The sequence below is a fragment of the Conger conger genome, chromosome 16, assembly GCF_963514075.1.
Source record: "Conger conger chromosome 16, fConCon1.1, whole genome shotgun sequence".
Lineage (NCBI taxonomy): Eukaryota > Metazoa > Chordata > Actinopteri > Anguilliformes > Congridae > Conger > Conger conger.
Genome location: NC_083775.1, coordinates 17,501,453 through 17,517,772, shown reverse-complemented (window position 1 = coordinate 17,517,772; position 16,320 = coordinate 17,501,453). Strand labels below are relative to the sequence as shown.

The window sequence follows — 16,320 nt, the reverse complement described above, 5'->3', positions numbered from 1 at the left end:
GGACACACACCTTCCAAAAAGTTCAACTTTTGTCTCGTCAGACCACAGAGTATTTTCCCAAAAGTCTTGGGGAACATCAAGATGTTTTCTGGCAAAATTGAGACGAGCCTTAATGTTCTTTTTGCTCAGCAGTGGTTTTCATCTTGGAACTCTGCCATGCAGGCCATTTTTGCCCAGTCTCTTTCTTATGGTGGAGTCATGAACACTGACCTTAACTGAGGCAAGTGAGGGCTGCAGTTCTTTGGATGTTGTTGTGGGGTCTTTTGTGACCTCTTGGATGAGTCGTCGCTGCACTCTTGGGGTAATTCTGGTCGGCCGGCCACTCCTGGGAAGGTTCACCACTGTTCCATGTTTTCGCCATTTGTGGATAATGGCTCTCACTGTGGTTCGCTGGAGTCCCAAAGCTTTAGAAATGGCTTTATAACCTTTTCCAGACTGATAGATCTCAATTACTTTCTTTCTCATTTGTTCCTGAATTTCTTTAGATCTCGGCATGATGTCTAGCTTTTGAGGATCATTTGGTCTACTTCACTTTGTCAGGCAGGTCCTATTTAAGTGATTTCTTGATTGAGAACAGGTGTGGCAGTAATCAGGCCTGGGTGTGGCTAGAGAAATTGAACTCACACAGGGCCATGTGGGTTTCGATTTTTTTTCTCCCTTAATAATAAAAACCTTCATTTAAAAACTGCATTTTGTGTTTACTTGTGTTGTCTTTGACTAATATTAAAATTTGTTTGATGATCTGAAACATTAAAAAAAAAAAAACAAAAAAAAAAAAACAAAGAAATCAGGAAGGGGGCAAACACTTTTTCACACCACTGTATATTCACTCAAACCCACAGATCTGCATTCACTCACTAGCGTACACACATACACAGACTTACATTCAGTCACTCACACAGATCTACATTGTCTCTCTCTCTCTCACACACACACACACACACACACACACAGATCTACATTGACTCAGTCACGCACACAGATCTGCATTCACTCACACATGCATTTGCACATATGATCAGCAGGTCAATTAATAACACCCTGTCACCCTTTATGCTAGGTTCTTAGGCTCTTCTTCACAAATATGGCAGAAATGGATAACAAATGAAGAGTTTCATTGCAAAACACTATACTCATTTTTGAGAATTTTTTGTTTTTGTTAGGAATAAATGAGATTAGAATGCTACATTTAATGAATGTACAGAACATTGTTCAAATAATATTCCAGTTCCAGTTTCTAATAAAATCAATTTTTTTGCACTTTTGGGAAAAAAATAGTTAAATTATATCAATGTCAATAGTGAACACTTCACATAGAATGTTGTTTTTCCCTCAGTGCTTCATCTTTGACAGGAATTTGACTTCATTTGGGCGAATTCACGCAGACCCAAAATATACTATTACTGATTCAAACCTTATTGGGGTTTTCATGAAACTTGTTATGATGAATAATGCCGAATAATGTCGCATCAGCAATCAGTAGGTTAACGTGGTGTAACAGGCCGTGGTCCCTCACAGTTTATGTACACTGTGCATACTGTATAATAGCTAGGGTGCTCTTGCCTACCGCAGAATACCACAATTTCTTCATTCACGGTAGCCTACTCTGACCTTCCTAGCTTTCCTTGGAGTGGCAACAACACTGCTATATCCTCCAAACTGTTAAAATTGCTAGATCACTGTTTGGGCTGCACAAATAAAAATGGAAGTGGTGTTTAATCGTGGTTTGTAATAAGATACTGTACTCATGCACCTGTGACTGTGGGATATCGGCGTTTTATATTCGGAGCCTGATCGAGCCATCAATCATAGATGTTGTGACAGGTTAATAATTTTTCTTTTATTTGCTGTTTATCGCGCTTTACGATGAAACTCTTCAAATTCTAGCCATCATTTTGTCATTCGTAAAATAAGTAAATAAATGTAAACAATAATAGTGATTTAATGATCAAATATCTTAAATGATTATTGAATGTTTGGTCTCATCCCTCAAAGACAAGTTTTTAGTTTTTGAGGTGAGAGGGGGAAAAGAGAGAGAGGTAGAGAAGGAGAGAGAGAGAGAGGGGGGGAGAGATGGAGAGATAGGGATGAGGTTAGATCATCTCCATTACTGAGGAGACCTGGTAGCCCATGACAGAGCAGCAGACCTCAGCTGGGGTCCTGGCTCTAGCCCATGGCCATGGTGGTGCTGAACTCGCTGGTCTGCTGCAGACGGGTCATGTGGGCTGCCAGCAGCAGCAGGACTGCGGTGGTGAGCTCCAGACCGTAGGAGAGCCAGGCCAGGCCCAACGACCAGCCGAAGGACACGTGCACGCGGGCCAGCAGCTCCGGCCCCACCTGCCTCTCGATCTCTTGCAATGCCTGCTGGGAGTAGCTGATGTAGATGCTGACGCCAGACAGGGTGAAGAGACCTGGAGAAATGCAGTAGGACAGATGCCCTCAGAGACAATTTTATTCCATTTTATTTCAATAGGGTTTTTCACAGTAGACTGTCACAAAGACGCTTTACATAATAAACAGAAGGGAATAAAAATGGGAAATATCAGCCCTAAGCCCCCAAATAGCATATGAGGTAAACAACTCCCAAGTAGGAGGAAAAACCGTCAATTCAGTCAAACCGGAACCCTCAATTCAGCAGAAGCACTTACTAACCGCTTATATTTCTTAACATACAGTAAATTTATACAGCTGGCTGTTTACTGAAACAGTTCAGGTTTAAGTAGCTACTTTGCTCAAGGGTGCACTGGCAGCAAGTCAGCAGAGAGGCAAAGCTACACTCTTCCTCATGCTGCATAGCAGGCAGGCAGTGGAGCACACTGCAACACACTCCCAAACTGCACAATTCACAATTACAACCCAAGTGTAAAGCACAAACCAACTTCATTCTAGCTTTGTGGTCCTTCAGCCCTCCGGGACATAAAAAAACGAATATGCAAACTCCCCGAGGAGTGCTCCAGCCTATCAATGAGTGTGCGGCTGAGGGAGTTCACCGGCTACTGAAGCTGCTGCTCCTCACCCTGTTGTTGGCTGAATTATGGCTCCCGTAAAGCCATCAGTCCCCTTCAGTCAAAGCCTGTGGGCCACCACTTTCATTTTATCTGCTCTTCCGTACATCTTTGCCTGTGGCAGGCCATCCATCTCCACTGCTAATTTACAGAACCCTGGCCAGCGCAGGACTGATCAGCTCCAGATCAGCTCGGAGCAGCTGCCCTCCCTGGCCAATTCCATTACTGTGCGTTATGTGCTTCTGTCAAAGCATAACTTGGTAATAAAGAGCTGACATTTCCGCATCTCTGTCTAGGCTCTGAAATGTTAGCTCTATATTCGTCAATGCCATTTTTGCCAACAAGGAGAGTGTGACCTCAACTTTATTACAAAAAAAAGAATAATAAAAAAAAAAAAAAAAAAAATTCCATGGTGCTATGCATTGCTTTTCATGTTCATATATACAATTCAACAATTGATTGCCCCCCCTCACAAACATTAGTTCTTATTCGGTTTGCGTTCTAATTCTCCAGGGTCCAGGTCACCTTCTGCGACCAAAATGCCATGTCATTGCTGAAGCCTTGGTGTGCAAATTTAAAGAAATCGATGTACAAATTACTTTGCTTTCAAGACATGCTGTAACATTGCCTTTGTTGTCAATAAAGCTATTTCACAAATAATGTCTAGCACTACTTTCTTATGAAATTAATTAAGCATGGTAATAGTGTGCTAAAAAAAATCTATCAAAAGAATGTTTGATCATTACATACCTGTAGAAGTAATGCAAAAAGTTACTGCTTTTCAATTATCAACTCAAAAATGATTCTCCAGACAGACAATGACCAGACAATTCATGCCCCTGCCGGAAAAAGTGCCTAGGACTAGAATATGCAGGATGTGTAAACCATGATCACATATACTTTTGATCCAAAATCAACAAGAAATCAACAGAGAGGACATTGACATCTTCACTGTATAAGGATGCGAGCTATATGAGTCAGAGTTGTATTATGCTTCTCGGATGGCATGAGATAACTTACCTTCAGTGCTTTATTGATGTTGCACTTACAGGAATGCTGTTAGCCAGGTGTGGAAACATAGCTCATAACTCAGGTGAGTGTTCTGGGCAAGGACGTCCACTAAACGAACGCAGTGCAACGTAAACAACAGCACAGAGGTTCCTCTCTCTTCACTCTCGCAGATGGTGCTTGATGCTGGAGAAGCCCTGTGCTAGGAGCTACAGGCCGCTTTAACAGTGGGGCGATGAGAGAGGATTTAAACCGAGCTGGTCATAATAAAGAGGTATTGAGATATTAAAACTCAACGGGGGTACTTAGAGCCCCCCGAACCAACAATAAAACTGAGGGGGAAAAAAATGGAATAAAAGGAACGTTTCTAATACTGAAATGGAGTTTGGCTATTTTCCCCCCCGCGTCATTATGTGTCTACTATATCTAACATAAATAAAATACAAAATACAAATCTATTCTATTCTATTGCTCCATTTAATCATTTACATTCTTCATGCTGTGTAAGGGAAAACTTGGCTTTGACAGAGCAGAATGCAATTACGAAGCTTCCATTTCACTATTAAAAAAAATATATTTCAAATTACTACTGCAAACACAGCGCTCATTTTAGTGATTGGGGACTGGAGTTTGAACTATCCAGAAGGCTGAAGGCTGAGATTCAGAGCGCATCCCTGTGGTGTTGTACTCTAGGAAGTTACAGTACATACACAGAAATGGCTCTGTGCACACTCGGCTAAATAAATTCAATGACATAAAAATGGAAGTCACCTTGGATCAAGGTATCATAGATTTAAACAAACAGCATGGTTAAAATAGTAAAGAAAAAAATACTATTTTGCAATACAGTGGCTAGCAAAATTATCACGACCATTAGTTTTTTCACATTTTCTTCCATCAGAGCTTGAAATCATGAGAATTTAAAAAGAAATTATAAAAAGGGCTGTTAAATTGGCAAATTGTGTAGAAGGAGTGGGTTTTTATTATCCCCATTTCAGCCAAACCCTTTCAGACCCCAGTTCCTGTAGCGTTTCATTATGTTCTGTGGCACAGCTGCGTACCTCCTTGACTTGATAAAGTTTGGGGTGTGCCTTAAACTTCTTTCAGGTCAAAACGTTTCCATTCATGACTGGAGAATACAAGGACAACAAGAACTCGCACCACTTATTGTGCTACTAAGAATAGCATAAAGATTGCTAGTGAAGATCTTACGGAGATATTTGGTCATTTTCCCCCCGTGTAGTAATTTTGCCTCCTCTTTCATTGGACTGGACAAAGATGTGTTGCAGTCCCAAATATTTACATTAGCATCTCACTGTGGACACACTGAGGCACAAAATGGCGGCAATGAAGAGTGAACCATAAAAGATTTAATGATGAAAGAGAAGCAATGCGTTTCTGAACTTGGAGAAGCTGGTGTGGGAGAGATGGAAAAACATTGTCCTTCAGCCATGATAAACCACCAGGTATCAGTATTCTGGATAGGAAGCTACTGAAGACAGTGCAACCATTCCTGTGACGTGCCATTAATCTCAGCCTGCAGAATCGAGTATGGCCATAGGCCTGGAAATAAGTTCAAGTAATTTCACTGTCCAAAAAGGCTAAAGCACTATTTACTGCTTGAACAGCCGCCTAATTAGCTTTCTGCCAGTTTTTAGCTAATTTAGAGAAAATCCAGATACAAGCTAATTACAGACTTTTAGCATCCTTATAGGGCATTCAACCAGTATGGCAACCGACTCCAATGAATGATGTTTCGCGTAAACAGAGGGATAACAATGGGATTGGGGCAGCTGTGTGGTTAGATTTCAGCACTGCCTTTAATGCTACTGACCATGGCTTGTCATTGAAAACATTTTTTTGCCCGTTATGATTTTACATCTATAGTAAGCTCAGGGATGGAGAGCTTTTATCCCCCAATAGAAGGCAGGGTTTTCTTTAATGGAAGCTTCCCTTAAAACAGGGCAGGTATATTGGGCAATTATTCTTCTCTACTTTTACAAATGATTTATCACTAGCCTTAAAGGAACTCCATATGTCTACGCTGACGATTTTATACTACAGCACCCACAGACAGAGAGCTTATTGTGATTCTTAACCTGTACAAGAGTACAGAGAGAGTTCTGGATGGGAGTGTCCCTGCATTGCCAAACCAATATGGCTACAAACATTCTACATTTTTAGACTTGTCATTTCAATTTGCAAACATCAATAAAACAGTATTTATACTGAACAGAATTACTTGTTAATGAGGAACAGAAATTATAGAGAGCCTATAGGTTCAATATTACATATTGACATGTAATATTTCTGTTTTAAACACACTACTGGCTAGAACCACGTCAAACAATATTGACTATAAGATACATAATTTATTTTCAGGGCTTTTCAGTTTGGTTAAATTGACTCGTACACTGGTGATGTGTAGTCAAATAGTGAAAACTGTTTTCTATCAAAATTGAGACATTTTAAGTTGGGCACAGCTGGGCAGACAATAGGCATCAGTGACAGTTGTGACAAAGCAGTGCTCGGTTTTATTTGAGTAGATGGATAAACAATAAACTGAACAAACACATGTGACCTCATATATTATTGTAAAGATAACCTATTTTTACTCCAGATACTGCTGCTTGTTAGTTGTGGCTCATTTGACAGTGACTCAGGCAATCTCCTCTGGTGAGTCTAGCTAGCGAACATAATGTTCCTGAGGTAACGTTAAAGTTGTGAGTAAAATTTAACTATGAATAAAAGTGTTCACTGTTTACACGTTTTGGTCGCCCTCGGCACTTTAGAACGTTGGTATTTCTGCCAAAATAAGTAGCCTGCGGCACTGAAAGGGTTAATGCAGTGTTACAGCCCGTATCAAAATGGGCTGATATGAACTGAATACATCTACAGTAAAACCAAGGGCAAGGCAATCTGTTCATAATGGTGCGGCTATTGAGTGAGGAAATTGCTCGAGAGTGAACAGTTATGCTCAAACCATTCTGATGAATTGTGACAGTTGGGAAGTTCTTTTAACTTTGTGTTCTCCTGTGCAGGTTTGTCTTTAGTCTCATCTCATCTTTCCCACTCTCCAGTAGTACGGCAAATCAGAGCATGCCTTATCCTAGACTATGCTAAGATTATGCTATTCTTTCTTGGTTAGGAGTATTAGACAGAATAGCCTCTGAAACCCTACTCTACACAGGCCATGCTCTGATACCCTTGTGCATATGGCACACCTGTCCTCATAACCAACTATTTTGGGCAAAATGGCTTGGTCTTTCTGGTACTAAACTAGACCCCTGTAAATGCAAAACAAACCTCAAATATCTACCACCATCTTTCATGACATCCTTTTCAACATGAGCATCCTCTACCACTGGCTTGGCTGGCCAAATAGTTCAATCTTATAGCATGCATTTCCAATCAACGTTCAAAACTGGAACGTCGCTAACACTTTTACCAGGGGTGCAACTGCAGCAACTACATCTAAAGCAGCTAATGGGAATTAAATTAACAAATAAATAAACATAAAGGCTACTATTCACCATCCATCAAGCAAGTCAGTGCAAATATGGCTTTTTAACAGCTTTTTGGGGAAAAAACATTTTCCCGAAACATAAGAAACTTGAAGCCCAATTCTATACACATCTCCCCAGACCTTAGTTCCAGCGAGATTCCCTTGTTGCAGCTCTTGGTATCTCAGTCATTGCAGTAATAGTGTTTCAACCACATCAGTTGCTCCAATTATCGCTATAGAAAAGTCTTTGCAGCCGGTGAAAAATGGGTTTAGGGAAGACATAAAGAGCCGAGGGTGTTAAATTGCTAGAAATGGGTAGACAGAGGGAGCACATGTTTTTGCAGGTATTTTATCACCAGTGGTTCTTCAGTTTTTCTTTTTTCTTTTTAAATCAGATTATTTTCTGGTACAGGGTTCAGTGGTAACTGCTTTACTATTGAACCCCTCACTCACCCCAATTAACCCAGTCTTCCAACCCCTCACCTAATCGTACCTCACCCCACTTAATCCCAACCCAGTCTCCCACCCCTCACCCACTTAATCCCAACCCAGTCTCCCAACCCCTCACCCAACTGTACCTCACACCACTTAATCCCAACCCAGTCTTCCAACCCCTCACCCCACTCTACAGACCTTACTCTATCCCATCCCAGTCTCCCACCCCACCCCACCACACCGCATCCCACCCCATTATTTGCCACCTAACCCTACCCCTACCCCAAGCTGTTATGAGATCCTCAGTTGAAGGTGCCTGTGAAAAGTAGAGGAGAGAATACAGACTGTGGCAGCACAGATTGAAATTCCATAAATATCAGGCCAATGCCAACATAATTCATCTGTGCTAAACTAGGTACCTAGCAGCAACCAGAAAACTGCCAGAAACACCCATTTCATAGACATGCTGTAATATTTGCAGATATTTATAAATAATTCCCTAATTTGTTAGGTATTGATACTGCTGTGGATAGTGACTGGGGGGAGCCATTTCGGGTTTTTTTTATGATTGCTTAGACTCATTGACTTCACAAAAGTTTCAATTTGACAAACCTCTTGGCACAAAATGCCACATAGCTCATTTTGGGCTTATTGAAAGGCAAAATGAAAATAGCGGTGTCAAAGGAGATAGATATATCATGCAGAAATATACTGGAGCACCAAAACATTAGATACTTTCAGCACAAGAATTTTATCATTGCTAATGAGTGTACATCACATCGTAAAACATTCATTCTCAAATAATGCTGTCACACAAAGTTCTACCTACTCAAAACAAGATGGGTGCCATTTAGTCTTATTATCAAAGTTTCAATGGGCAGCATGATTTTAACCACAATTGTAGTAAGTATTATGCATTATGAAATTATGCAAGTAAATTAAAGGTAAATTATATAGATTAATTATAATATCCAGCCGGATTTGTGAATCAAAATCTTTTATACAGTGCAAGGCATAATTAACTCTTTGGAGTGAAGCATGATACAAGAAGGATTAAAAAAAAATACTATACACTATATACATTACATACTGAGAACACATGCAAGAGAATACAAGTGAAACACTGCTGAATTTTGATATCAATGAGAATGTATCAAAGGATTTGCCTCAGCTTTATTATTTTACCAGATGGACAAGCAGTGAGCAGGTTTAGCCACACAAAGCCCACACATCCGTGCCTTTTTGTTTTTCTGCTACCAGGGAAGCAAGTAATATGATGGCTCGCCCAGTGCCATCACAGATGCAATATAAGCATAGTATAAATAGACAATTCAACAAAAATGTTCCCTGTTGTTCACCTCCTGGCTACTGAAATACAGGATGCACTGCTGTGATCTTACCTCCATTTTCTCTCAACAGCTCCCAAAATAATAGTACAGTCATTTCTTAAATCATTCTTCACAGAAAAATGGCATTATCCTCACAAGTGGTCTAAAAAAAGTGTTTATGTGAAGTGCAGTGGTGAACCTTGCAGTCCACATTCAAGCTAGACAAGCACAAATTTCTTCCCTGAACAAATATTGACTTCATGCTGAGGTCACCATGGCGATGGTCATTATTTAAGTTTTATTTGTCTCCCTATCTTTCTTTCAGGTTCAAAGATATGACCCTGATTCCCAGAGCCATAAACCTGTGACTGACCTTTCAGACCCCAAGACTATCTTTTTAGCTGTTCCATATTTCCATATCTCCAGTTCCACTGGCTTAATATTTATGGGGAAATAATTTTTTTTTCTGTTTTTTCTTCCCTCATCCATTTTGTCGATTCAAAGGTGCCTCAATGTGCCCGACAGCATCCTCCTGAACGTTGAATCCCACCACGTAAAATGCTAAAATGTCCAACTCTTTCCAATTTTTGTGTCTGATTTTTTCATCTTCCTACCGCTCTATCATTTCCTTTTGTTAAGGGCAGTCTGGCCCCATTTACTAGAGGAATACCTGCAGATTACACTCCTGTCTACAGTCCGTACTAGCACAACTCTGACACTAGACTTCTGGGGTTGTGCGTATCAAACAACTTAAGAATTACACTTAATAAACCTCTTAAAAGATTACTTGGGAGTGTAATCGCTCTTTGCTTAAAATTGTTGCTAAATAATATTCATCAAGCAGCTCACACCTTTTCTTAGAGAAGTCTAGAAATATTCTCAAGAGTAATTCTTAAGGCTTGTTAATGCAAATATTCAATCAGCCAATCTTGTAGTAGCATCTAACCGCATAAAAGCATACGGACAAGGTCAAGAGGTTCAGCTGTTTTTCAGACCAAATGTCACAATGGGGAAGAAATGTAATCTAAGTGACTTTGACCGTGGAATGATTGTTGGTGTCAGACAGGGTGGTTTGAGTATCTGAGAAACCGCTGATCTCCTGGGATTTTTATGTACAGTCTCTAAAGTTTGAAGACAATGGTGCGAAAAACAAAAAACATCCAGTGAGCAGCAATTCTGCGGGCAGAAACTTGTTGTTAATGAGAGACGTCAGAGGAGAAGGGCCAGAATGGTCGAAGCTGACAGGAAGGTGACAGTAACACAAATAACCATGCATTACAACAGTGGTATGTAGAATAGCATCTCTGAACACACAATGTGTCAAACCTCTTAGTGGATAGGCTGCAGCAGCATTAACATTAATAATTCTAAAAAATATGTGCTCACTGAGTGTAGATTATCTTGAGTAGAAAAGACAGACATGTTGGTACCAGCTTACAAAGAATCAAGCATCCCACAGAGAGGAACAAAACAGTGTTCATAACATCCCTCAACAGCTCAGGTCGTGGCCAGCCATTATGGCAGATGCCCTGACACCCTGTGGGCTAATCAGCTCAGGTCAATATTCATACCAATGCTATAATACAATAATCTCCCGCCAAAAGTATCTTGAAAACTGAATAAAAATACGAATTGAGGCACAGAGTTGAAGTTTGTGACTCATGCCCGTGTGTATGAAGGTGATCTTGGCTGGGTGACTTACTGCAGAAGAGGAAGTAGGAGGCGGAGGCGATGAGGAGCGTGCGACTATGGGCCAGGGAGCTGACGAGGCTGCAGATTCCACCGAACACCAGCAGCACCAGGCTGAGGGGCAGCAGGATGACGATCACCTTGTGCATACCTGCAGGGGGTGCCAGAGAGCACAGTCACACAGAGACGACGCACACTACCACATGCAGAAACTCAGAAGGAACATATACGATCACATGCTAAAACACACTTCCATACCGTATCCAAAGACAGAGTTTTTTTATTTCTCTCTCCCTCTCTCTCTCTCTCTCTCTCTCTCTCTCTCTCTCACTCTCTCTCACACACACACAGCATGTTCAAACACACATGCACAAGCATAAACACAGAGCACTGAAACACACATGCATAATAAAAAAATAGGAAATAAAACATGGTGTGAGGGTCTTTGCTTGTTTCGGGCTTGGTTCCATTGATAATGTGTATATCATTTCCTTTTGTTGAAGGCAGACTGGGCCCCATTTACTTGAGGAATACCTGGAGATTACACTCCTGTCTACAGTTCGTACTAGCACAACTCCAACACTAGACTTCTGGGGCTGTGTGTATCACAAACTGGATTCTGGATTTAGTTTACGGTCGCAATCGGTTTTTAATGTCTCCTGTGCGCAGTTCACCTCTTTTATTCAAGTCACATATGCGGTGTTGTTTGAAGTTGGCGTTTCATCCCACCCCTGTTCACTTACTTTGTGTTTTCCCTTACATTTGAGTATTCCCCATTTGTTGTGCTGTCTGGTACGTTTGTTCAATGCATCATCCGTGATTACAGCCACTAATTGATTCACTGAAAGCTTAATTACCCTCAGCCCAGCTGGCAGAGGCAAATACCACCAGGTTGCTTCCCTTGTGCAAGTATGGGCTCTTTCCATTTTGATTTGAGGAATGTGATTATTCTGAGCGCAGACACACTGCTTGAAGGTCTCTGGAGGGGTGGTTATTAAAACAGGCAATACAATGCGAGTATACTGTCATTTTTTAAACATAGCAGACATTGTGTTTGCGTGTTCATATTGTGCTAGGGTGGTCACTTCGTCAGACAATGAACAGAAAAGACAAAAGCACAAAAATTCACCAAATAAGATCATTCAATAAGAATCAAGGCTAAACTATCGAAAGGAAGAACCGTAAGATGCCCAAAAGCTACAAAACCAAGAGGTCACACAGTAGCCAGGCAATGGCAATGAACTTCAGCTACTATGCCTGAGAGAGGGTCCATGGTCCAGAGGAGATGAGGGGACCTTTCCTGCCACCAAATAATTAATTTTATTGGATCTACTGCCATTCGTCAAGAAGAAATATGGATGTAGGGTTCATATCAACAAGCAAACTTATTTTGACAGTGGCAGAGGTTTGGAGAAAGGAGTGGAGCCAAACCCAAGACCCCACAAGAACAAGCAAAAACTTAATGGGGTTGCAATGCTTTAAAAAAAGAATTTCTCCAACATTACAGATCTTACAGGTTATATTATTCATGAATTCATGAGCTGGATATTTACCAAAGTAATCCAAGTTAAGCATCTCACTCAGGAGTACAGTGACAGTGGCTGCTTAACAAGCCTGCAGACCTGTTGTGGAATAAAACCTACAAACTTTATTTAAAAGCCCAGTTCCCTAACTATTATGCTGCACTGCCACCACATGTGATGTGGACCTAGCTCAGATCCAGGGTCCACCTGTAGCTGGAAGCACAATTTTCCATATTGTTCTATTTGGGCTGGATTCTCAGTAGTCCCAGAAGGAGAAGATAGCGTGAACAAGGGGCCCTTCAGTGTCGTCAGGTGAAAAAAGAAAAGAAAAAAGCAGTCACTTTTTTTTGCCTGAATTCGTATGCCTTTTCCAATTTCAGTTATTTGGAAGTCCTGGCGTGGCATGGCAATTATCTGACCGTTTCCATCACTGACCAACTGCCATGCACATCTCCCACATGCTTACTCACACTCAATTTGTGAATCTCTTAGCTGTCGTGGAGATAATGGGACTAAACGCCCATCGCTGTTGAACACAGTGTTCACCGCGATGTCCAGCTGTGGAGGTGCTCACACCATTTTGTGAAGCAGGCCCACTTATTTCTGATCCAGGGGAACAAGCTTATTTTTCTGTGAATTGATGTAATAGGAAGAAAGACATTATGATTTGAACAGGTGTGAGCACTCACTGAGCAGATGTCTTTCAGGCTCAGTGTAGTCGGAGGTGTCCTCAGTGAAAGGGTGGATGAAATAGGAGCTGGCATTTTTACCTGCAGTCAAGATGAAGACATACTGTAACATGGAGACTGTATAGCATCCTCAAACTGTATCACACATGGATGGAAAACCGAGGGAGTCAGGCTTCATATCGGAGAAGAAGCATGTGCACATGCACCAGAATGACCAACTGCAAGTCCAAATTATTTTTCAACAAGAATTGACTGAAAATGTCCTGGACCAGCCGAGCATTAAAGGGTTAAATGGTTCTGAATGAGTGAACTGTACATGCATAGAAAGGGTTCTGATGATGTCATCTCTTCCCCTCCCAAGGAAATCATGCTCTTGGTGATCATGAACCAATTGTCTATTGTCTTATTGCCTATTGTCTTATTAAGAATGTAAATGCATAGAAACGGGCAGACCTATTTTATGCATGTGCACACATGCAATGCAATAGAAAACCTCCCAGCTTCAGAACTGATGAGAGAAAAGGACAAAAATCTACAGTTCCGCTCACAAGCGTAACAGACTGCAGCATGTCATTAAAATAATGGCAAAATAAACAACAATATCATTTTTATATGGCCAAATTTATGAGGAAATGAAGTGAAATCTGCCTAAATAAAGGGATGAAACATTTCATGACTGTGCAAGAATTTTTCTCTGTTACATCAGATGAAATGAGTCTAATTTTCCTAAATGTTGATAAAGCCCTTACAGACCTTTTTTTAACATGACAGTTTTTTAATCAGAATTGTTTATTTAATTGATTTACTGTAGGTATTTTGCTTGAGAAAATCTACAGTATGTATACGAATTAGTCACACAAGCATTTTAAGCAATTCACTCCTAAACAAAATAGTTTTAATTCAATGATATACACTTAGTGATCACTTTAATAGGTATTTCTTAGACTTTAAAAAAAATTGTATTGGTCTTCTGCTGCTGTAGCCTATCCACTTAAAAGGTTTGATGCATTGTGTGTTCAGAGATGCTCTTCTGCATACCACTGTTGTAATGTGTGGTCATTTGCATTAATGTCACCTTCTTGTCAGCTTTGACCAGTCTGTCCCTTCTCCTCTGACCTCTCTCATTAACAAGGAATTTTTGCCAGCAGAAAAATCTCCTGGGATTTTCACACACAACAGTCTCTACAGTTTGCAGAGAATGGTGCGAAACACAAAAAAACATCCAGTGAGCAGCAGTTATGCAGGCAGAAACGCCTTGTTAATGAAAGAGGTCCGAGGAGAATATGGTATGTAGGAAAGCATCTCTGAATATATACTGACTTGGGTAGGGGAGACCGGGGCTAGTTGGTACACAGCTATTTTCTAGTCCTTTGAAGGTCATAGACGCAACATGTAATATTATAATTATTTTTATTTTATTTTTTACTGAGACATTTGTGGACATTAACATTCATGTATTTACAACTGAGACCATAACCTTAGCCAGAGAAATACGGCAAAGAGCGAAAAGTGTGCCAACCATCCATGTCTCCTCTATCACGCAGCGACTCTAAATGGTAAGAAATGTCCATTGTTTTATCACACTTCAGTTCAGGTATACTACAGCTCCTTAAACGCCCTTGTGCGGTTCCTGAATGACCAGATAGTCTGAAAGCTTTTCATTCCATATTTTATTTTTTAAATCTGAAGACAATTGGGTCACTTTCGCCAGGTGTGTAGCAACTGTTAACCTCCCAATTCTCGGTTCCGCTTCATGAAAATGGTTATGATTATTAACCTAAGGAAATCGATTTTCCAACCGCAAGAATCGCTTGCAGGAGGGTAACGTTACATCAAATCATATGTGCCTGCCCTAGCAGCTTCTCACCCTGCAACGGGTGCAGTTATCCCAACGTTTTTCTTCCGTGTAGAAAGAGAATAGGCTCCATAATCCAGAAATATTAGGAATTTACCTAATATTCAATTCAAGCGAATTCAATATAAGATCCAGTGTGTTGTTCATGTCACTTGACGGTTCATGTTCTTACTAGAGCCAAATAACTTATTTCACAATAAGAAGCTTTCGCTCTATCGAACTCTCTGACACTTACAGTGTGAACTATGAAAATGCCTAAGTAAAATGAATCAAATTAACGCTTTTCCTGTGGAAATATAGTAACATGCTTTTAAACCATTGTATGTGTATACGAGGCTACGCGTTGCTAGCGTATCATGGAATAAAATAATTTAAAGGTCTACTCATACCTTCATTTATTCTCCACAGCCCAGAGTGAGAATCCAGGTCTTCGGAGTAGGTGAGATTCTCTTGATTCACCTTTATTATGTACCAATAATCGCTGCCAATAGCTGCAGCCAAGAAACCGAAGCTGAATAACCCAGAAAATCCAGCAATGACAACCACTGTTCCGAAGTTCATTCTTTCTTAATTTTATTACCAGCTGGTCTATAAAGAAATGCAGAACATTCAAATTGACCCGCTCTTTAAACAGCAAAGCAACATTATCCCGGGGACGCGATTGGAGCCAACCAGTGCTCTGTGCAGTCGAGTACCCCGTCCTCAGTGCATTTAGCACCTGCAAAATAGATGATATGCCCAGGAAACGCTTTACTTGCACTGCGCGTTTTTAAACGACTGCAAACGGATGGATCGGTCCCCCCAACAATCAGTTCAGCAAGCGCAAACACAATACAGTGCGCAGGATCGGCTGCATGAAGAAGTGGCAGAGTGCGCTCTACTCGACTTCACCATTACGCACATAGGCGTGTACCATTTAAGCACAGAGTAGCCTACAGTTAGAAGGCATATGGCTGTTGGCATATTATTTAAACTGGACTCATGTGAAATGCAAATGCTTACGCTACGTTCCCGGACACTTAAGTCTCAAACGTGTAGACTAGATTTTGGAGAAAGGGAAAGGTTATATGCAACCTCCAATATTTTTACATTGAATGAATAGCTAGGCTATCCGGTTTGCCTGAGACTTGACGTTATACGTGAGATGAGATGGTCCAATAGTGCCTTCCCCAAAGTCGCACCAAGTTATAGGCTGCAGGAGGCGTGAAAAACAACGGTTATTCGAATGCGCGAAGACAAGGGATGCCAGTGTTTAATCAATTGCTGAGGAAACTCAGTACAAT

General features: G+C 40.8%; 1 protein-coding gene across 1 annotated transcript; it reads right to left on the bottom strand.

Moving 5' to 3' along the window:
• Window positions 1–2,166: 2,166 nt before the first annotated feature.
• LOC133114080 (transmembrane protein 235-like) lies at window positions 2,167–15,598 on the bottom strand. The gene is made up of 4 exons (XM_061223276.1): window positions 15,427–15,598; window positions 13,183–13,263; window positions 10,984–11,121; window positions 2,167–2,411 (listed from the first exon to the last, which is right to left on the bottom strand). The coding sequence occupies exons 1-4, from the start codon at window positions 15,596–15,598 to the stop codon at window positions 2,167–2,169; spliced, it is 636 nt and encodes a 211-aa protein (XP_061079260.1).
• Window positions 15,599–16,320: the final 722 nt, after the last annotated feature.